At 33.2% G+C, this 24,215-nt stretch overlaps 1 protein-coding gene across 1 annotated transcript; it reads right to left on the bottom strand.

Annotated features, from left to right (window-relative positions):
- Window positions 1-1,281: 1,281 nt before the first annotated feature.
- On the bottom strand, window positions 1,282-23,608 carry LOC126736305 (BTB/POZ domain-containing protein 9). The gene is made up of 13 exons (XM_050440597.1): window positions 23,444-23,608; window positions 23,043-23,222; window positions 22,922-22,990; window positions 22,800-22,866; window positions 22,598-22,744; window positions 22,424-22,533; window positions 22,269-22,361; window positions 21,968-22,136; window positions 16,637-17,016; window positions 13,304-13,431; window positions 13,148-13,251; window positions 12,878-13,092; window positions 1,282-1,815 (listed from the first exon to the last, which is right to left on the bottom strand). Exons 2-13 carry the CDS (start codon window positions 23,211-23,213, stop codon window positions 1,603-1,605), a joined length of 1,866 nt encoding a protein of 621 aa, XP_050296554.1. The 5' UTR covers window positions 23,214-23,222; window positions 23,444-23,608; the 3' UTR covers window positions 1,282-1,602.
- Window positions 23,609-24,215: the final 607 nt, after the last annotated feature.

The raw sequence follows: 24,215 nt of genomic DNA, 5'->3' as shown, positions 1-24,215 counted from the left end.
CTCATTTCTACTAAAAAATTTGTCAAAAACCCGTTGTACAGCTAGAGCGGAAAGCATCAAAGCTGTAATTCTCTCATTTGAGTCGATTATTAACGTGCTGCAAATTATTAGTATTGATATAACTTTGGATGCTAAAAGTAGGGCAACTGCAATAGGCTTATATAAGCGATTACTCTCTTTTGATTTTATTCTCATTTTACATTTCTTAAAAATAATATTTTACAAAATGAAAATTGTAACGGTAACTTTAGAAAAAGATGACTTAAATATTTTGGATGTAGTGGAAACAGTTTCCTCAACTACAGCTGTGCTTAGAAAAATACGAAATGATGATATGAAAATCGACAACCATATTGAAAGTTCAAAAGTGTTTTCTGAAAAATTAGGTGTAGCGCCGTTAGAAGATTTTAATCGTCACCATCGACGACGATTGAAACCAAAAAAAATTGATGATAATAGGGACACCGAATGCGTTTTTACTTTAAACAGTTTTTTTAGAAAATAATTTAATTTAGTCTTGGATACCTTAATCAACTTTCTTCAAAATAATTTGGCAACCGTTCTGAAAAATATTGAAGGGTTTTCTAAATTGTTTTCTTTTCCACTTTCAACAAGTAATATTAAAATGTGTAATGTATTGCTAGTTCTTAATCTATTTCCTCCACAACACAGGCCCGATGAATTTGCCTTGTTATCCGAGTTGGAAGTGTTGCTTGACCTATGCATTAAAAACGAGGTAGATACTATGCAAAAACTAATGAAAATAGCTGAAAAATATAAACCTGCTTTGAAAGTTGCATACCGTTTATGTCAACTAATTTTTTTTAACAGCTGGATATTCAGTGATCACTAATGAACGAAAATTTAGTCTCTTAAAACACATTAAAAGTGTTGGTCGTTCAACTATGGGTAACGAGCGTCTTGACTACTTAATGAGTTTGTCTAGTGAGAAAGACATTTGTGACCTAATTAATATTAAAGATCTTGCTGTGCAATGGATCAAATTAAAAAACAAAAAAAAATAAAATAAATTAAATCAGAAATAGATAATTTTAGTTTTATTTACATGTAGGGTACCTACTTTTTAATTAACTTTTAGTTATAATACCTCGATTATCATTAAATAATTATTTATTATACATCACATATGTATAATTTTTATTTGAGTATTAAAAATTTCCCAATAGAAATAAAGAATACGCATTAAAAAAAAGTGCTTAGAGACGGCCCTATTCATAATTTGCAATAGAATTGGTCATGTGGATAAATAAAAGGCGAGAATCAATTAAACGTGCAGATTTATATTAAAAAAATAACGCTTCAGACAATAAATTACCTACAAAGTACGCCCGTGACAATAATCTTAGATTCTATGCAATTTCATAATTCGAACAAATACAGTCGTCGCAAAATAAAACTAGTTTTGCTTTTTGCCATTAAACCCTAAAAACCACTATTACAAAATAACATGTACATCTTAATAATAAAAAAATATCGATCTCACTAAGTCATCGTAGAAGGTCCTCCTCGACTTACCCACTAATAACAAAAAAATCAGTCAATAAATTGACAAAAAAAAAATAAAAATAATTCACTGATAAACTAGTGCTGATTGCTATTCGTTACGTTAATCTCTTCTTCGGCTTCGGTAGCGGTTTCGGCGAACTGGGCGTGGTCGTCGATCGCGCTCGTGCTAGTGCTCGCACCAGCAGCAGCGATTTCTTTGCTTTTGTTGGCGACTGATAGTGTGACCGAACAGACTTGCCCACCTGCGTCTTCACAGGAGGGGCATTCGAAGTGGACGCAGTGAAACACCTTAAAAAAAAATCGACATTTTTAAGCTTAAATTACGATTTTTTTTGGAAATTATTGGCAACGTCGCATTATGTTTAAAAATTTGTATTTTTTATAAATTAAGTACATTCTTTCCAATAGAAACAAACAGCATAACGTTAGAACGTTTCAATCCCTAAATATAGCAATACTGAGTTAGGAACTTCAGATGCAAGTTCATCAGTGACAATCCTAAAAACATGACATCCACTAGCCAGTTTTTGGGTTTTTAAAATGCGGTTATGAATTTTATTTCACTTGTTTATATCTTTATTCTGTATATTTATCAGATCAGCGCAAACAAGCTTAAATGCTGTAGCGGACCTTTGACGTCGCAGGGTATCCGTCAACCCCCCTCACTATTTCTTTGTACAGTTATAGGAGAAAAGTCGACAGAATGCCTCGGGCACAAGTAATTAAAGGAGCTTAGAGTCCCCTCTAGCCTCTCGGGTAAGCCTTTAGACATTGGAGAAAGCAGGTAGAGATTGAAAGTAGACTGTCCGGTTATAATGAGATCTTATTGCTCTTAATCTTTATTATTACAAATACTAATAAGTAACAGGTTTGGTTGCTTAAAACTAAATGAACAAAAGTGTCCTTAAAATCTAACAATCCCCATTACCAATTTCTATGATTAAGCACAGGCAGTTATTTGGGAAAATGTACCGGAAAATTCGGCACTCTATTAATGACGCAAAATAGTATGATTTAAGGGACGGGGTTATGATGTTTTGTACAAGCGGTTACGGATGACATTCGTTAAGCACAGCCGGAAACTCAACACCAATCAAGCGAAGCAATTTCAATCAATCGGTCAACATTTACCTCTGCTCTGTTGCTATACGGATAGTAATTATGACATCACGGACTCGGTTATTACTTGTCTCTCACCATTTTAAGAAGCCAAGTAATACTTAATAAACGCGGCTACTGCCTGCCCTACAAAACACGAAGAAACATAGTGTCCAAGCAGTAGTTTTCATCAATTAAACGGAACGGTACAGCCGCGGACTGAGCAGAAAATAAAAAGTCAACAGTAAAAATTATCAATTAAACACAAAATAAATCCGCAGTGAGTGTTTCTCTGGTTGCAAAAAAGAATGTAACTTTTCGCGAACGGAACTAATGAAACGTTGGTTTAATCACCCGTTTACTACCTGCCCTACAAAACACGAAGAAAGATAGTGTCCAGGTAGTAATTTAACAAAAACGCGCTGCTGCCTGCCCTACAAAACACAAAGAAAGATAGTGTCCAGGCACCAGTTATCAATCGCGGCTGTTGCTTGCCCCACAAAACACGAAGAAAGATGGGCCCAAACAACAGTTTCAAAATTAAATAAAACGGAACGGGACGGAACGATATCAATAGCAACGAATTCGATAAAGATCTTAATGCGCGAACTTGGAAGCGGCCGGTCAACTGTCAACAGGTGGCTCTTACCTAACCCAATTCACACTGTCAACGTCAAGACAAAATTAAACGTAAATATTGAAAATTTAACGGTATTGAAATATGGAAAAATTACTGGTACTTCGCTCGAAAGGTATGGTACGACCTTACTGCGACGAATGGGTCACCTTGGTGGACCTGGAACCTTTTTATACCCATCGCAGGAATTTGGATGCCGGCGACTCACGATCATTCTCGGAATCAATCGTGCGATAAAAATGCAATTGGGAAAACTTAATGAAAATAGAGTGTTTCCTCATGAAAACGGTACGGATTTATAGGCTATGACCTTATATGGTAAACAAACTTAGTTTCAGCTCTCAAAACCGGGTATTTCTAGGTGAAAACAGCGGGACAAAATCTGGTCACATGTGTACAAGAAAACCGGCTTTTCAGCGCACGGGAAACTGAATCCTGATTTATATTATATTTTGCCACAGCAGGCATGCCCCTTCATTTAACAGGGCTTCCCAAGGTAGATAAACCTTGAAACTTGCAAAATAGAACATGTAAACAATGCATGACAGGAAAAGTTCATGAAAATAACCGGAAAACTGGAAGCATAGTGATGAAAACCCTCTTAGGCATCTGTGGTTCTTTATTATCCTAAGAATAACCAGGGCTAAAAACAAGGCCAGAGACTACAACATAGTCAACGGAGAACTAGGCATAACCTATAACAAATCGAACCTTTCCAGGATACTATCAGGCTAGAAACCTCTTTAAGTTGGTTTCTTTATATATGTTTACAATTATAAACCCCTCATGATGACTTACAGGTAAAGCTTAAAATGTATCTTTTTGTTATGTAAATTATAAATTTAGAGGTTAAAATGTTAACGGAGCAAAATTATCTAAGTTGTCTTATAAAAGACTGCCTGGGCTAAGCCTTATTACTATAAAATAAAGACAAAATCTTGTAACTTCGTTACAATGCTAATAATTTAGTTTTATTAATGTTTATTGACAGAAAATTAGAACCGCACCATTGCGTAACCCTACTTAAATCCTCTGCTACAATTTCAATTAATGATTCATGAACTTTAGGAGTCCATAGAATGGTGGCATCATCTGCAAAAATTGTCAAACAGCAAGAGAAGAAATAAAATAGCCAAATACGGAACCCGGGGAATCCCATGATCTATTGGGATTACAGCATCCATTGACTTGACAATTTACAAGAAAGTTTGACAAGAATGATTAGAACCATTCCAAAGTAACACCTCTGAAACCATAGGAAAAGGGCTTACCGAGTAATACACTGTGACTCACACATTCAAATGCTTTGGAAAATTCAAACTTAAATAAAGGTCTTTCAGCAACATAAACATTGCATCATTCATGCTTATACATGCAAATTACATATTATGCTTAACCAACACTTCTATGCTCTTCTTATATAGAAATATTCCTATATATTTGAGAGAAAAGTTAGTTTTTCGAACATTCCATTCATAATTTCGTTATGGACATTATCTTACTATGCCACAAGCACTAGTTCAGAGGGGTTTTACCTATAATGCAGTATCTTTATATAATTCATTAGATCCGTATAGATTTCTTATAATTCCTTAGATTCGATAAGTTTTTAGGTCTGAATTTAAAACTTATTTGCTTAACTTGCAAAATATTTAGCATCATTATGAATTATGTAAGCTTTTGACTTTTTCTTTGATTTAGAATAGGAATGGTTAAGTATAAGAGTAGCCTAAGGCTGAACTTTGTATTCTTCAACATTTATGTACAGGGTGCGCCAGAGAAACTTACTTATTTGAAAGGTCAATAAAAACAAAAGTACTTCAATTATTGTTTTAATTTTTTGACAATAAAATATCCCAATTTTTTTTTTCATGCAGTCTTGAAAACGACATCGGATAAATGGCGACCTCTATTGCGCATACACTGATAAAGTCAATTTTTGAAATTTGTATTCACTCTTTGCAGCATATCAATCGGTATGTTGGCAATTGCGTCGCGAATGTTGATCTTGAGGTGTGCTATGGTCCGTGGTCGATCGACATAAACCAGAGATTTCAAATAACCCCATAAAAAGAAATCGCATGGAGTCAAATCTGGAGAGCGTGCTGGCCATTGGAGATCGCCTCTGAGAGAGATGAGGCGGTCGGGGAAATGTTGTCGCAACAAATTCATTGAGTCTCGTGCTGTGTGTGCTGTGGCTCCATCTTGCTGAAACCACACGTTCCTAACGTTCATTTCTTCGAGTCTTGGAAGAAAAAATTCCTCGATCATGTTCCTGTAACGAGCTCCATTCACGGTAACTGCGCTTTCGTTTTCTTAAAAAAAAAAGGCCCAATTATTCCCATTACCGATATCGCACACCAGACAGTAACTCGCTCACAATTAAGTGGCTTCTGGTGAAGCTCACGTGGATTTGCACCACACCAATAACGCATGTTTTGCTTGTTGACGCAGCCGGATATGTGGAATTGAGCCTCGTCACTGAAAGAAACGACCGCGTATTCAGGCAGGTTGTCAACCAGTATTTCTCATGCGTTTTGACGGGCAACAAAATCGCGTTCAGTTAATTCTTGCACAACAGCCAATTTATAGGGATGAAATTGAAGGTCTTTATGGAGAATTCGTCGAACAGTGGTGTCAGAAATTCCCAAAGCAGCTGCGTGTTTGCGAGCCGAACGCCGCGCCGGGGAGAACGCACAACTGACTGCCTCACTCTTTCGACATTTTCCGGAGTTCTGATGGTCCGTTGAAGTCCATTTCTGGGTTTCGCGACACTTTCACACTCCCGAAATGAGTTAACCCAGGACAGAATCGAATTACGGCCAGGAACGAGTTTGTGGGGAGGAATTTCAAAGCGAGCGCGGAATGCACGTGAGCGACCGTTAGAAAAGAAGCTCTCGACTGCGAAGGCCCGCAGCTCTCTAGACCAGAGCATGATGGCAACTGACTGGAGGGAGAAACAAACTTGGGAACTTCAGCCTCCAGGTGCGCCCCCTCTCGCCCCTCTACTCGCCCAACTCACCGCGCGGGAACTTTTTCAAATAAGTAAGTTTCTCTGGCGCACACTGTATAAACCTATACACAGATTCATATCTATATAATGTATATGCATGATTAATAAAAGACGATTTTTTCATTATTATAATTATCTTAGATAGACAAGGTAAAAGTGAGATGAATCTATAACTAGCAGAGTCATTTAGCTTACTACCTTGAAATAGAGGTTTTCCAATAGATACCTTGAAGTTATTTGGAAATGTAGATGTTTCAAGAGAATCATTAATTGCAAATATAAGACAGGAGAAAGCTTAATCTAGCAGACTGGGAAGAATCTTAACAAACAATACATAAATCCTTTAAGTACTAAATTAGCGTACATTTTCTATGAAGGTTTTAAAAATTTTGAAAATGATTATAAAAGGCATTGGAACTTTTAGGAACTTATAGGCACATTGGCAACGTTGCCTAAGGATACATTTCCAATTGCCAAAATTTTTTATACAGTCACTGTTATACAGAATTATTTAAATTTCACTGGAAGTAAGAAATTAGAGACATATTGGCGACGTTGCATTTTTGCAGGAGTTTCTTTAAACGCTCCGTGACATCATCAAATTTATCATAAAAATCATTGGCATTTTTAAGAAATCACAGGAACATTGGCAACGTTGCGTCATTACGCAAATTTTCAAAACTTTCTTTTAACACTGTGTGACAGGAACTGTAATCCAACGTTGCCGATGTGACAGCATACGTTGTATTTTACTTATTAATATTATTCTAAATAAATTATAGAATTTTTTCGTGAATCAATACTTAATCTATAACAATGTCAGGTTAGTATCAGGTCAGTGTCACAATATTAGGTTATCATATAGAAAAATTTATAATAGATATCATTGGAATTTTAAATGAATTATATCGGCAACGTTGCCGCTATACATTTACTTAGTCAGATTTAATATTGATCAAAAAAAGTGTTTTTTTGTTTTTGTATTTTAATATGTGTGTTATGTAGATATCCGATATGACTTAGTTGGTACATTTTACTTTAGTTTTTAGTTGTTTTTTCCCTGTTAGCTTAGTATACTTTGTCTCCTTGTTTTAGGTTGGTATCTGTTGGCTGTTGATGCTGTGATTAATAAATAAAAAGTGTATGATCGCATACAGAATTAAAAAACGAACTGAATAAGTCATTAAAAGGTTGAAATTACAGGCACAATGGCAACGTTGCCGTTACATTTGTGTGTAAACTTGTAACGCTTTTTGACACGGATATATATATTGCGATGTTGCCGAGGCCTCAAAAATTTCTCAGTTGCAATGATTTTCAAAAAAATTATTAAATATTCATTAATTTATGCACCTTGGCTTTAAATTAATTCATTAATAGGGAGATAACCGCCGAATGCCGAATTCGATACTTTATTAAAAAACTGATTAATTTTGAGAAATTATGGCAACGACACCGCATTACGGTTTTCTGAGACAAGGAATATATTGCGACGTTGACGATGTACCAAAATTTCTCAACTCCAAAGACATTTATGTCCATTGATATTTTCTTTTTTGAATATTCTCAAAAAAAATATTGTCTGTTACAGGAAGAAAAAACTGTAAAATTTTCAAAACTTATATAAATATAATAACCCTTTTGTTGTAGCCCTGCTCATATATCGGAATCAGTAATAATGTATGTCTCAGTTGCGTTGTTGCCCCTTTTCTCTAATTCCTCAATTAAATTAAACTTGTTTCCCTAGAATTAATCCACAAACATGCCGATAGCTTCGGATTATCCAAATCAAAAATATATTCTACTGAATTGAGAAATTATAAGCACACTGGCAACGTGGCATTAAGTTTATATGCACCCTTTCTTTTATAATATTGCGACATTGCCGAGATGCGTTGTTGTCTACTTATTAACACCGTTGATTGAATATTTGGGAAGATACGCAATCCTGTGTTAAAAAGTGTACCCGGTCGACTATCGGATTGCCGTTCAGTTTCGTGCACCGTGTGGTGCTGCCGCGAAGCGTCATATCTAGGAACGATTTATTTTAGCTGTGTGGACTTGGCTTTTGGCTTCTTTGAGTCAGGTTTTCAACGACGCTGGAATCTCCGGTTACGCGGCCGTGTTGGATATTTTTTTAAGATATGGGATGATGCTGCCAATTATGTTTTTATTATTTTTTTTGAACATACAACACGGTGTCATTTATGTGGTGGTCAAGTGATAAGTGATTTACTTAAGGGTGGAGGCATATTGAAATTTCTTAAAAGTTAAATTTTATAAACAAATAATTACTTACCAAAATATGTTTTTGAGACAAAAATTAATACAAAAATATATATAAAAAGCTATTTTTACAAAATTACCAACAAAGTTTAATACAAGTTATAATTCCAACAAACATTGTTTCCTTCATTTTGTGTTCAAGAGGGTCAAGTTTTTAAATAAAAAGCCCGTTGCACTTAATTAACTAAAAACTAATATACAAAAAATATGTGGAACAAATTTTAAGATATAAGTAGGTTTCACGTAAATATTATAAAGAATAATTGAAATAATTCATAAGACTTAATACCGATCATAATATAACTTCTTGATCAATAATTTTTTGTAAAAAGTAACCCATTTTGTCATGTGATTCAATATCTGAAAAGAGCAGTGTAGCGACATCTGTAAAGTAAGGGGTTGTGAGTGAGGATGTTAATAGAAATTGAAAATAGGCCACATTTTAAGTTTTAAGCGACACAGGAAAATTCTCAATTACTAGTTGTTAAAACTATACTTAAAACTATAAAAAGATACCTAGTAACAAAAAAAAACATTTTGTTTAAAGACCCCGCATCACGGTTATACAGGACGTCAATAGAGGTGGTATAATTAGAGGAAAGTTGAGCAATATAGTGTCCTTTTATAATAAAATCTAAATACTTATTAATACTAAATTTGGCAAAATCATTTTATTTTTTTCTGGCGTTATTTCAAAATATATGACAAAAGTAGTTATTAAATGAATAAATTATTGTGACCACTTTTTCTCGCCTATACGATGACACCTTTAAAATTTAAAATACGACGTTCTGTCTTTAAAGAGCCATCATCAACTTTGTTTTTCTTTGTCGGCGCTATATTGACCATTTGCAGTTTAACGACGCGGGAATCTTTGGCTGCCCGGCCGTTTTGTTATTTTTTTAAGACAAGGGCGATGATGATAACAGCGCTTTTATTTATTTTGTTATTGCCGATATTTAAATGGGCTGTGATCTCGCATAAATAACTAGATAAATGTGGTGGTTAAGTAATGTATGAATGTTTGAATAAGGGTTGAAATGTTTTGAATAAGGGTGTAACAACACTATAAAATATCGAAAATAGGCCACACTTTAATTTGCAATACAGGGAAACACTTAATTACTAATTCTTAAAACTAGAAAAAGTTAATAAGAAAAAAAAACAAATATTTTGCTTAACAGTATGAAGGGTCTCATCGCGGTTATACAGGATGTCCAAAATAAGGATGAGCAATAAATGGTTTAATTAGGCGAAAGTTGCGCAATATAAATGCAATGATTGAATAAATGCAATCTAAAAATTGGAAAAATGCCAAATACTTCCTAATATTCAGGAAAAAGGTGAAATTTGGCAAAATGTTTTTTTTATTTTTTTCTGGCGTTATTTGAAAATATAAAATAAAATCATTTATACATTGTTGTAAACGCTTTCTCTCATTTATAAGTTAACATCTTTAACTTTTAAATACGACGTTTAATAACTCTTAAATCCTTCTTTAGAGAGTCATAATCAACTTTTTTTCTTCTTGTCGACTCCATGTTGGCCACTTGCAGTTTTGAATAACCCTTTTACAACAAGAATTACTTTTTCAACGAGGTAATTTCTAGTGAGTAGTTGGAATCATCCCTATTAAATATTATATACCTCTCTCTCTTTTAAATACAATTTCGAATTTCAAAAAATTCAAAACATACTTTATTCATAAATACATGGTACCTACTTGTTGACATGGTACTTCTATGATATAAAATAGGCACATTAATCGACATATTACTAACACATAATTTAAAAACAATACACAATAGTGGGTTCAACATACTAGTATAAACACAAAATGTATTTTCAATTTCAAAGCAAGACGACTTAAAAATTTTTTAGAGTAACATCACAAATTCTAACCTTTACATCTTTACTAAAAACTAATTATATACGATTGGCCTGTTCCTAACTATCTTAAAAAAATTCTAATGCTATAAAAATACTTGCTTTTAAGAAGTTTCGTTAAGAACTTTTTAAAGCGAGGAGAACTTCTAGAGACTTTTATGACATTTGGAAAATGATTAAACATTTTTATGCTTAAGTAAATAAGAGAATTCTTAGTTCACTTTTTGGGATGGGCATTGAAATATTGTATTCTTTTCTGATATTATAATGTTTTAAGGAGCCATTATTTTGAAGATACAATTTATATTTTTTATATATTAGGCAAGCAGACTCAACAATAAACAAGCAACACAAGGAAAGTATCTTTAAATAGGGGTCTGCATGTCCTGTGGAGATTTATGACACATATATTTAATGGCTCGTTTTTTAAAAACAAACATCGAGTCAAAAAGCCGTTTACTAATGCAACTCCAAAATGTTATTCTATACTGTAGGTATTTTTGTATGAAAGTAAGTTCCAACTTTCGACAAAAAAAAATAGACCGTTTTTGCAGATATCAATCTTAGTTCATTTAAAACCACTCTAACAGCATAACATCGTCTAGCCAGTTTTTGCCTCCTGACATATCTCCATAAAACTTACGTTTATGATCGATAACAATTCGAAGAAATCTGTTAAAATTATTCACTTCCAATTCTTTCTTGTGAATCATGAACTGCTCTGAACATAAAAACTTAACAATTTAGTCTTATCTATGTTTAAAGACAACAAATTAGCATCAAATCACTGTTTAATCATTAATAAATCTTTAGAAATTGTTTTTGTTAATGTGCTTTTATTATTGTCTGCCCATAAGATAGTGGTGTCATCTGCAAAAATAGTGAAGAATCCTCTTATCTGGAGAAACGCCAGGTCATTTATATACAATAGAAATAAAATAGGACCGAGAAACGAACCCTGCTTACTACACAAAGTTCAGACAAACTGCCATTTGGCCAAACAAACTTTTTTCTGTCTAACAAAACAAAATTTTAACCATTCTAGAGCAACTCCCCTAAACCCATATCTAGAAAGCTTATCGAGCAATTTCCATGGTTGACACAGTCACAGTCTTTAGAGAAGTCGCAGAATACCGCTGCAGCAAAGTGACCTTCTTCAAGCTCAAATATAATCTCTCCAGGAATGAAAACATTACTCGACATTTATTTACTATGTTATTTTTTTTTATTAGGAAAGCTACCATTCATACTATAACCAGTTTCTCAATAACTTTAAAGGTTTTTTAGGCTTTATTTTTATCTTTTTCATGAATGAATTTCATCATGAAAACAATTATTGAAAATACTTAAAACACTAAAGACCATAAACATAATATATTGATTTAAAATTTTCTTAAAGTAAAAAAAATAAAAAGAGAAAATGGCTCTCATAGGCATGAAGAGACAGTATTTTTAAGAGTTCGGATTGATTTTTGTAGATAAAATAGATAATTTTCTGTGAGGTTTATAATTAGATTTTTTTAAAGATTTTCTAATAAGATTTTGTGATTCCCATATTAGGTTGTTATAAATCAAAGGCTTAATTAATATACGCACACTGATTAATTTTGCCTAAAGGAGCCATCGTCTCACAAATTAAACACATTTACATATATCTATCTATTTGTGATTATGATATCCAAGAAAAATTTTTAAACAACTACCAAATTGCAATACGGCAAACACGAACCTGTGCAAAAACTCTCCCACACGACTCGGATGATCGGCCGATTACTAATGAGAAGCGACGGACGAAATTATTTTCGCGCATACTGGAGAGAATCGCCATCTATTTTTCACGCATATTTGCGGTCACGCTTTAGCCCATAAGGTTGCGTATCTTCCCAAATATTCAATCAACGTTAACACTGTTCAATTAAATTATACACTTTTTATTTAATGTTAATAAAAAAAAAGTGTATAATCGGTTACTGAATTCCAGACCGCATAAAAGTTTCTTAAGAAATTTGAAATCATAATGGCAACGTTGCTGTTACATTTGCGCGTAATTCTATATAACGACGTTGCCGATGTCCCAAAAATTTGTCAGTTCAATGACTTTTACAGAAATCTTTTAAATTAAATTATGCACTTTTTCTTCAAATTAATTTATTGATTATTTTCCGATTGAGAATTCGATAATTTATTAAAAAAATTATTGGAACTTAGGAATTGGCAACGACGCCGCACTACGTTTTCTTGGGACACGGACTAAATTGAGACGTTGCCGCTGTGTCAAACATTTCCGAATTCCCACGATTTTTCGTTCCATTTTCGGAAATTTCAGGCAAGTTTCAAACATTGTTTCTAAATTCATAAATTGTCATTTTTAATATAGAAACTTACTTTTCCAGATTTCTATTAGAAAAATACTCAATGTTCCCGCTCACCTCGTTTGCCGTATTATGCGTGCCGACAATCCGAATAAAAACCACCGGTCTGGGCGGAAACCGAATCACTTGCCAAGATTTACAACTTTCCCTGGTATTATCAACGACCATTTCCCACTCCCATATGTTCACCGAAGATTCTATGTAGTAACTGTAACTCCTGTCGTCACAGTCCCACAGTAACAACCTGAGGCTAGAGATTATATAGGGTTGACCTAAAAAAAAAAAAATAATATTTAAAACTTTCCAGCCTGGAATCCTTAATATTACCTAATTGTATAAGTATAGATCCGGAACCTAACTGATGACAAGTGTATCCAGAATCCCAGTCGTACTGCTTGGTATCCCCGTTCAAAAGAGCATTTCTGGCACGACTAAAAACATTTTTTTTTGTAAGTATATAACATAATAACCTTTAGAACATACCTCACACCCTCTATAACCACCGCACTTTTATCCAAGGTGGCCACGTTATAATTGGGACAAATAATATCGTTGACCATTACAGGGATCTTTTTTTTGAACATACATTCGAACGTCACCAAATGGAACACCTGGAAAAATTCTTGGTGAAAATACAGTTGAGGGTGTATAAGTTTAATTGTAAGGTAATTTTTTCGCATTAATAAATATTAAAGAACTGTTTAATGTACTTAATTATATAGTACTTTTAGGCGAACTGTTTTATTGCATGATCTTACTTCATAAGGAATTTTTAAAGCAGAGCCCTTTTCAAAAAAAATAGATAAATATAAGAATCTACTTATGCAGTCCACTTGTGTGTTTACTATAGTGGTTTACTAAGTGAAACCAAAAATCTATTATATGTTCTAATACGTATTTACCGTTCACCACTATCTGACTGCAGTGAATTTCTGATTAGTCTAAAAATCCTTACTTTCGGGTTACTTTAATATCAATTTTTTATTTATTTATTGCAAGAATTACAGGAAACCCCATTTTTACAGAAAAATAATCCTAATATACCAAACCTAAAGTACAAGTAAATAGTCCTGAAAACAATATGAGATATGTCTTAATTGATTTAATTGACTCACTTTAAACAATATGACTAATAGCCCTAGATAAAGATCTTCTGAAGCAAGGCATTGAAATATTAAAAACATCATCTATTTGCTGACTAATAGAATTTAACAATCTAATAGAATTTATCTATCTATCGGGAAGTGCTTTCCATAATTTGTCGAGTGATGTATGAAAAATAGATTTGAGTGATCCATTCCTGCAGATTAACGAATTTGGGACAATAGTTGAGGACAATGTGTGAATCCGCTTTTCGAGAGCATTGTGCTCCTTTGTTTAAAAAATTAGGAATTATGAGAATATTATCTCTTTACTTGTACAGGGTATGCTGTTTTGCCTCCAAACACAAACATCTCTTTCAAAAAAATTGTGATGTTAATATTACCAGTAATAAGACAAGAAATAGATTCGATTTTGCAGTGCCTAGACATAAGACAACCATATATGAAATGAGTCCCTATCATATGTGTGTCAAAATATACATTACCCAATGAAATTAAGAAGATAAAGTCGAAATTATACCCATTTGTAGTTACGTCATCCAGGTGAGAAAAAAACGTATGGCGTAGATATTTTTGCCAATCAATATTAGGTTAGAAACTTTACCATCGCCTTCAGAAATTAATAGTCTGCTATGTATTTTTATATGTTCACAAATTAACAAATGATTTATTTTAGCAGCATATTATTATATTTTTATATTCGTGTATATGCTTCAATTCCCAAAAAATTTAAAAAAATCTTGTAGTATTTATTGTATTATTAACAAACTTAACAATTAACAAATATTATTATAATTAATCATAAATAATGGGACATAAACAACAAGTCCGAAATGGAATTGCACTTCAAATTGAGAATGTGATAGAGCGAGCCGCAGATGCAACAAAATTGAGCACAACAACGATCGCAAATATAAAGAAGAATGGGATAAAATCAGATCAGGATTACGCTGCTCATATATTTTCCAAGCAAAAGACCGCAAAAATTAAATCTACAGCATATTTGAAAAGTAGAATTCGGCAAGAGCAGTAGACGTAACAAAAACCGAGCTTACAAAAATTATAAATAATGGTATAAAATTATTTTAACTCGCTGGGAAAAATTTAAATACTGATAATTTAATTTACTTGTTCATGAAAAAAAAATGCTGCTTGAAGGAATATGTTAACACATTAAAATGAAAATACCATTCCAAAAAATAAAACATACAAACTCAAAAAAAACACGCCATATTGCATTACCAAGTTAATGAAATTGCAACGATATGATTGAATACTTAAACGATGATCCTAAAATAAAATTTGCTAGAACAAAAAAAGCTTAATCAATCTCGTCAGTATTGTCAGAGTCAGAACTGAAATCAGAAATATTGTCTTCGTCACCGTCGTTTTCGTCAGTCGTAATCACAAGTGGCAGAATGGCATAGGCATCACACACTTGTATTGCCTCCCAAGCCTTTTCAATTACCTTTTCTGTATGAAAAACATATTTTTTCCAATGATCTATAGAAATTTCGTTTATTACCCTTTCCCATGTAGTCAGAACTTCTGAAGGTGACCCCTTAAAATTGGAAATATATTGATCATATTTTCGTTTACATTCCGACCATACCATTTCAATTGCATTAAACTGGCAATGATATGGTGGCAGTCGCAAAATTTTGTGTCCTATTCATATTCATCAAGGAAGTACTTTTTTTCACTAGGGCAGTTTCTGCGTGCAATACTCCATATTTTATCTTTCATGGCTTTTTCTAAGAAGCCAATATTCTTTTTCTTCAACCATTCGGTCAGTCTCTGCTTTGTCCAAGATTTTCTCGGGATTTCTTCTAATAAACCAGAATGGTAACTTGCATTGTCCATGATTATAAATGACTTTGGGGGAAGTTTTGGAACCAGCTGAGTTTAAAACCAGTTTTCGAAGTTTTTCCTGTTCATATTGTCATGATAATCTCCCGCCAGATATACGGGCTGTGTAATCCTGATCTGATTTTATCCCATTCTTCTTTATATTTGCGATCGTTGTTGTGCTCAATTTTGTTGCATCTGCGACTCGCTGTATCACATTCTCAATTTGAAGTGCAATTCCGCTTCGGACTTGTTCCTTTTCCAGTTTGTTAACAAGCCATTATATTTAAAATCATCAGCTGCGATTGTTCATTATACCTATTATATCTTTTTTAGGCATTATCTAACACTTTTCGAAATAACTTTCAAGAACAAGTTGACAAACCAATATTTTTGATTGACAGTGACGGATATTTCACATAACCTAGTATATAAAAGATGAATTATCATCAGACACCAATTTTTTTCAAAAGTTTGTTGTCGCCGCTTTTTGGATGGAATATGCTAAACAAAGATAAACAAAAATGACGTCATTACAAATGGGTATAATTTCGACTTTAGAGGGGTACAGGCAGTTCAAGCCAGTAGGTAGGACGTTTTTTGTTCAGCACCCTTTTGATTCAGTGGGTGAATACATTACTCATTCAGATAAGCTTAATCTGTTTGGTTTTTTTTTAAATATATACCCAGTTTGATAAGTCTGTGTCTACTGGTGAAGTTATTGTTAAGTGGTGTGTCTTTTACTTTTTATTTTACTTAACTCTAACTATTTTAATTTTAAACTTTTTAACTTAATCTTAATTCTAGTACCTCATATTACTTATGTAATCAAAAAAGAAATAAATGAATTTGAATTTGAACATACCTTATTGACAGTATTATTAGTTCCAACCACCCTAATGTACTGTACAACCCTGGTGGGAAAATACAATTCTTGCCAGGATCTGCAACAAAACTGACTATAATCGACCACCCTAAGCCAGTCTTTTTGTTCCATCGAGACGTCTACGTAGTACGAATACGACCGGATATCCCGGTCCCACAGCAGCATCCTGATGTGATTGATAATCGAGGGAACGCCCAGTTTTATGATGATCCCTTGATCCATATGACCGCTAATGGCGTGTCTCGTGTAACCTTTGTCCATGTCGTAACTGAAATCGTCTCCGTCCAGTAGGTATTGGGATAATTCGCCAGCTACTACTTTGGCACCCATTCTTGGACTCGCCACGTTTTCGTCTTGCACTAAATATGGGAAAACAGTATGGGAATTTAGATATAGGACGACTCTTATAAGCTCTTAATTCAGCATTATTTTTGAATGAGTTTTTTGCCCAATAGTTTTAATATAAGGACGTTTATTGTAGGCAATATTGTCAACCAGGGTTTTATGTGAACATTTTTATTGAATAGAGGACATGTTTGTGCATAACTTCGGTATAATGGAATTGTTCTTGAACTGTGCCTGTGTAAACAGGTACAATCATTGCACTAATGTAGTTTATTGGTATTTGAATGGTATAAGTTGAACATAGTTTTGATTTCTTCCAGGCAGTTGAGGGCCTATATAAGAGAACTCACAAAAGTTTTTTAATCTAATGGAAATCTTGACGGAATTCCTAAACAGCCGTTTCACTATGCAAGAAAGGATACTAACAAATTATATTTAGAACAAGAATATACTACATTAAAGCAACTATCTACATTTTATAAAGAAACATATAACAAACATGAAAAACGTTTTCTTAGGATCCATACTACAAAGAAATCAAATTCAATAATTCCAATAAAAGTTTAAACAAAAGTTCGAAGATCATTGCAAGGTATATATTGAGTATGAAAATAAAAACTGTGATGAGAATATATGGAAAAAACACATTGAGGGTAAAGAAAATATAGAAAAGAAAATTCGAGTGATAAGTTTAAATCAGTTAACAATGAATGATCTTTAAGCAGCAAAAGTTGCTCCTTCAGTAAATGCTACCAAAATTTATTTTAAGACTAAGCTAAGCTACCATAACTGTATAACTGTACAATTACAATAATTCTGCTAGCCACCAATTTACATGCCACATTTGTATCAGGCCTGATTGATTATTTAAAAAGGCATTGTTTATTTGCCAATCATAACATATTCTGGTGAATGCATATTTCAAAACAGAAATAAATATTTCATGAAATGCTCTATTAAATTTTGCAAATATGCATACCCAAAAATAACTTACTGAGGGACATACTCAAATGGAGTGAGATTCGGTACATACATATCAAAACGGTCTAAGGAACACTTAGAAAAATAGTTTTTTTCGCCTTATAAATTTTTATATATTTATATTTTCATAAGGAATAGATACTACCTTTAATATTAAGATACCAACGAAGTAAAATTAATATTTGGGTACAAAATTTATACCAAAACAGCGTTTTTTGCTACTTGCACATTTTATCGAAATAACGCAGATTATAATTTTTTAATTCTAACGCAATATCGCATTTTCTGTGGTTCCAACCGAACAATTGTGATTTAGTTTTTATTCAATAAAAATAGAAAGACGACATTTAACTCGAGAGGAAATGCTAAGAGCAGTCGAAATGCTTGAGGCAGGAACAAGTCAAAGAGACGTTGCAAGAGCTTTGGATACATCTCCCAGTGTAATTAACCGTTTGTGGACAAGATATAGAGAGACAAATGATGTTAGAGAACGGCATCAAAGCCCGTCGCGAGTTACCACACCTGCCCAAGACCGTTTTATAACTTTGCAAGCTCAAAGAAATCCCACGGTAACAGCCTCTGTTTTGGTTCAGCAGCTCTCACGAGTGCATAACGTCGAGGTTTCAGGTCAAACTATTAGAAACCGTTTGCATGAGAGAGGACTTCATGCCAGAAGACCCCTAAGGGTTCCTCGGTTAACTTTAGGAAATCGAGGTGTAAGATTAACGTGGTGCCAAGATCATGTTAATTGGAATCAAGAAAGATGGGCCACAGTTCTTTTTACGGATGAGTCTCGATTTTTATTTTATCCTGATTCTGGTAGAATTCGTGTCTGGAGAGAGGAAGGAAATGAAAGTCGTTTGCGTCATGCCCGGGAAATAGTAAGGCAACGTGGTGGATCACTAATGTTTTGGGGTGGCATTAGACTTGACGGAAAAACGAACCTCATTTTTGTGGAAAATACAATGACTGGAATAAGTTATAGGGATAATATACTACTGCCTGTCATTGTTCCATATTTACGCGAAATGAGCCCAAATTCGTTGTTGCAACAAGATAATGCCCCACCACATCGAGCACGGCTTGTACGAATCGCTATTGAGGAAAATCAAATTGATCTTTTACCCTGGCCCTCTACCTCACCGGACCTTAATCCAATTGAGCATGTTTGGGAATGGACTTCGACGATTTGACTTCTTTCAAAGCGCTCTGGAGCTTCATCTTGCTGTGACACATGTTTGGGAGGAGTTGCCCCAAGAATTAATTAATAATTTAATTTTAAGTATGCCTAGGCGATGCCAAAGTGTTATAAATAATAGCGGTGGACCATCTGGCTACTAGTTTAATTTGTATTTGGTAAATTTTTATTTTTATAATTTTTTTAAATAAACGGTAATAAATGGGATTTTGTTCTTTATTTTTATTTGGGCCCTAAATAATGAGTAAATTATCTACAAAAAAAGTTAATAATTATATTGTTATTTTATTCGAATAATGTAAAAAAATTGCAATAATTAACTTTTTTCCAATCTTCTCAAAAATATTAACATATTTGTATATGTTCCCTAGACCATTTTGATGTGTGTAGTTGTATTGAGAGAAAATTAAAGAATAGGGTAATTGACTCGAGAAGTGATTATGTCAAAGCTTCAATAAATGTCAGGATAAAACCGGAGCTTAATATGATTTTTTTAAGGTGACCACTCACTTTAGAGTTCAATATCTCAAAATATTATGGATGGATTTCCATGAAATAAAAAGCAGATGATTGCTATAAGAGTCCTGTACAAATAATGTAGATTTTAAATGAATCCAAACTAATTTGTTGGAAATATCCAGTTTTGTGTGCAGTGAGGTTAAATGTTTTTATTCAACTAAAAAATAAGAGATCAACAGGTCATGATAACATTCCTATTTCATTTTTAAAGCAGATTTCAGGGCAATTGGCAAAGCCACTAGCTCATGTCATAAACTTATCAATTCAACAGGGTATCCAACACTTCTCAAAATTGCTCTAGTTAAACCGGTCTTCAAAAAAGACAATCCCTCTGAACCTAAAAAATACTGTCCAATATCACTGCTCCCCAATAAAAATAAAAACAAGGTTTTTGAAAAAATTATATACACCAGGCTTGAGACTTATCTTGAGAAACATCAAATACTGACAGAATTACAGAACGGGTTTAGAAAAGGCAGATCAACAGTTAGGGCTATATATCAAGCACTGCAGAAAATTATTAAATCAATGAATGATCGAAAAGCTACAATGGCAATTTTTCTTGACCTATCCAAGGCTTTTGACAATGTTGACCATTCAATACTGCTTAAAAAACTAGAAGCCTATGGAATCAGAGGAGTGCCCTTAAACTTCTAGAGTCCTATTTGTCAAACCGTAGGCAGTGTGTAGTTGACAGAATGAGTGATGGTAGATAGTTTAAGTCTGGTTACAAAGAAATAAAAAAAGGTGTGCCTCAGGGGTCCGTTCTGGGACCATTGCTGTATATAATCTACACCAATGATGTCACCAATGTCTATGATGATATGGTTATGTTTGCTGATGACACAAGTCTCATATGCAGCAAAAATACAGATCAGGAGTGTGCAAATCAAGTGGCCCAAACTGTTGGATTGCTAGAAGACTGGTTTAGCATAAAGAATCTTCGGCTGAATGTCAACAAAACGCAAATATTAAACTTTAAATAACGGCCTAGTGAAAGCTCTCTAGTGCAAATTGGAAGGACAGAGATAAGAACACAGCAGTCAGCTCACTTCCTTGGGGTAATGATGGATGAAAGATTGGATTGGTGGCAGCAAATATGTCCAGATATTGCTTCGCTTTGAGACTAATAACACAGGAGGTGGGTACAGTGGCTTCCCTTTCAGCATATCATGCCTATATACAGTCTAGAGTCAGATATGGTATAATTTTTTGGGGGAATTCGGGGGACTCTGAAAGAGTTCTTATCTTGCAAAGAAGGTGCTTGAGAACTATATTCAATTTACCCTATCAGGAATCCTGTAAACCATATTTTAATAATCATAACATCCTAACATTTTATTGTATTTATATCTATGAATGTGTTTCGTTTATCCTTCACAATAAAATCTTTTTTGAGAATCTGAAAAGGCAACATCTGCATAATACTAGGTTCAAAAACAATTTCAAGACTTGTAAACCAAATTTTACATTTGTTAAGAAAAATGTGGTACATAGTATCTTAGATGTCTGGAATAAACTTCAGAGAAAAATCAGATAAAGAGATAAAGAAAGATTTAAAAATATATCTGCAAGAAAAGGCCTTTTATTCTCTTCATGAGTATATGGCTGAAAATTTAAATGAAACTCTCATCTAGTATTGTGTATTAGTGCATGAGTTAATTTGTGAATGAATGTTATATTTTCTTGTTATTTAATTATTGTGTACTCGCTATTTGCCTTTTTATTTATATTTAAATTTAATATTTTGATAAATCATGACATGAATGGATAAGTGACTGAATGCTTTAAATTTTATAAATATTTTAATTATATACTTAATTAAGTTAGAATTTTTTTTACTGACAAAATCCACACCTCACATAGGTAATAAAAAATGTGTACTGTTGTAACTACATGTTTTATGGATTTAATAAAGGATTTGATTGAAGGATTTGATACATTCATAACTAACATAATTTTTAAAAACATATTAATGTTTCATATTCAAAGAAGATAATTCCATCAAATCTATAAAGTTTTTTTGCTCTTAAATTATTATAAGGAGTCACTTTTCTAAATTTAAGTTGTCAAATTCAAGACCCTAAAAACTGCAAAGTTGTGGATAAGAAGGGCTGCTAATAGAAATATATTAACAAAACAAAGTGGCTTGTAAAGATCCTTTATTTAAAAATCTTGTACTTCCTGATTTATGGGTGAAAATGTAATTGTAAATTAAACACTGAGGCAATTAGGATCATTCTGGTTAGGGATTAAAAAAAACTTACTTAAAAGTCCTCTGTGTGGCAAATTACTAATTATGCAATTAGTTCTTTCGGCAATGGCATCTAGTAATGCGTCAGGTTTAACTAGTCCTGCGGGTCTCACCACAGATAACAAATCAGCAACATTCATCAGAGGCAACCTTACACATTTCATTGCTTTATCATCAATATCCTAAAATTACATAGAAAAAGGTACAATAAAATTAAATAAACAAATAATTGTTTACAAAATAAAGTGAATAAACTCTCGTCCACTAGGATAAGATCATTAGATCAAAATAAAAGAAATCTTAGTTATACCTACATTATTGACCTTGCACCAATTGCAAACTCCCTTAAAAATCTCGACTTCTGGAACACAAAAGGAGTCCCTTTGCAGCAATTCTACTAAAGCCACCTATAAACCCAAAATTCACACTCAATATCACAATAAAGCAATGAGTTTAAAACAAATTTTACCTGTGATAAGTTAATGAAAGTATCATCGGCTAAAATCTCTGAGGCATGCCTGTCTAGGAAAGTGTGGCACACCTGCACAAGTTTTTCCAAGCCATACAGATGAGCGGTATCTAATAAACATAGAAAAATTCATAATAAAATATTGATATAATGGGTGTTTAATAAAACACTTGCCTAAGATAGCACAAACATTTCTCAAAGCCAATAGTTGCTTCAGAATATCTGATATAGCAGATTCGAGCTCCTTAAATCCGTACTGATGTGCCAAACCTAAAGTGTCCAATATTACCTCTTCTTTAAGGGTCATGAGAAACATATGACCTTAAAAATATGTTTGTTATTTTATGCTTATAGAATTGTTTAATAAATTCCCCACCTGTGTAAATATATTTCAACAATATTTTAAATGCATTTAAAGGAGCATCTGGTAAAAGTATTTCAGGCTGAAATAGTTAATCAATATCAGCACAATATATAGTTTAATGTAGCAGATTTTACCTGATGGGACTCTTTTAGCCCCCCATAAAGCAATGCCCTAAAATATTCACTTCTCGAAGCCAATATAACCTACAATAAACATTATTAAAACAATGACATGCTAATCTCAGGAAATTACTACCTTATGGGCATATAGTTTTTGACCCTCAACAATTAAAGTGACATCGGAATATTCTTGGTTTAAGCACAGACTGGAGAGGTTTTCGGAAAGTTGGGCCAGATGTTCAATATCTCCAAGCCGAGTCAACGATTTCGATGTCGAAGCTTTGAGATATTGATGGCTGCTGCTCATCTTAAGAAACTGGAAATGATGTTGATTATCAGTATGAGGATGAAGGAAAATGGATTGTTTTTTGTTCTACAGATTGTATACACCAAAGACAAAACAACTTTGGGGCATTGGATGACTTATAGACTATGACATCAAGAATTATTGAACTGTTGAATTACGGTTTGTTAAACCTGAGGTGGGATAAAAAAATATGAAAGTTATTTAACAGCCAGGAAAATAATTTTACTCACATAGTTAAGTAAAACTTGCAATTGTCCAAGTGGCAAGTTATGAAGAGTTAAACTACTGTATTCACTTTTACAATTGAAATTACTTTTTCAACATATTTTTCTTATCAAATCCTATTATTGATAAGAAACCAAAACAAATAAAAAATTGACGTTTTGAATTAGACAGCAGGTTGTCATTCCAAATTACTCAATGTTGCCAGATTTCCTTGACATGTTAAAACCTGAGTTTTATAGAGCTGGAAAAGATATCGATATTCACTACTAATTGTGAAATTAGGAATTATTTTCTTATACACTTACTGTTAATGAAAATACCGATTTCCTTCTAAGGTTAATAGGAAAATATTGAAAGAGTCAAATAGTACTAATAGTATTTCAGGAAAAAACCGTACTTTATTACTGCTAAACCTAAATGTGTGTATGGAAAACGAGTTATTGGCGCATTACTCTACTATGTGACCTAATGTGAGTTCCAATAATTCCCTATTAATTATGTATTCAAATTACCCTGAAGAAAATAGGTTTTATCATTATCGATATTTCAAAACTATGTCAATTTAAGAATTATCTTTTTAGATAATATATTTTTACTTATATTTAATGAAAATCATGTTTTTTTAAGGTAAAAATCTCATTTTTATAAAACTTAATTACCCTTTAAAAAATACGTTCTAATATTAAATTAATATCGATTCTCATGTACATTTTTATAATGGTTTCCATAGAGCTGGTACGCTTATCGTTATTTTACCATTTGAAATATAAAATCAGT

Source organism: Anthonomus grandis, chromosome 5 (genome assembly GCF_022605725.1).
Source record: "Anthonomus grandis grandis chromosome 5, icAntGran1.3, whole genome shotgun sequence".
In the NCBI taxonomy this organism is placed as follows: domain Eukaryota; kingdom Metazoa; phylum Arthropoda; class Insecta; order Coleoptera; family Curculionidae; genus Anthonomus; species Anthonomus grandis.
Note: the sequence above shows the minus strand (reverse complement) of the source record. Positions and strands in the feature narration are given on the sequence as shown.

Bases quoted from the DNA above. Each gene is read 5' to 3' on its own strand.
- LOC126736305 (XM_050440597.1), bottom strand. From the start codon at position 23,213: ATGAGCAGCAGCCATCAATATCTCAAAGCTTCGACATCGAAATCGTTG. The intron at 22,137-22,268 runs GTAGGTATAACT...ATGTAATTTTAG, and splicing joins ATTGGTGCAAGGTCAATAAT to GATATTGATGATAAAGCAAT. The intron at 1,816-12,877 runs GTGAGCGGGAAC...TTTTTTTTTAAG, and splicing joins CGCATAATACGGCAAACGAG to GTGTTTCACTGCGTCCACTT.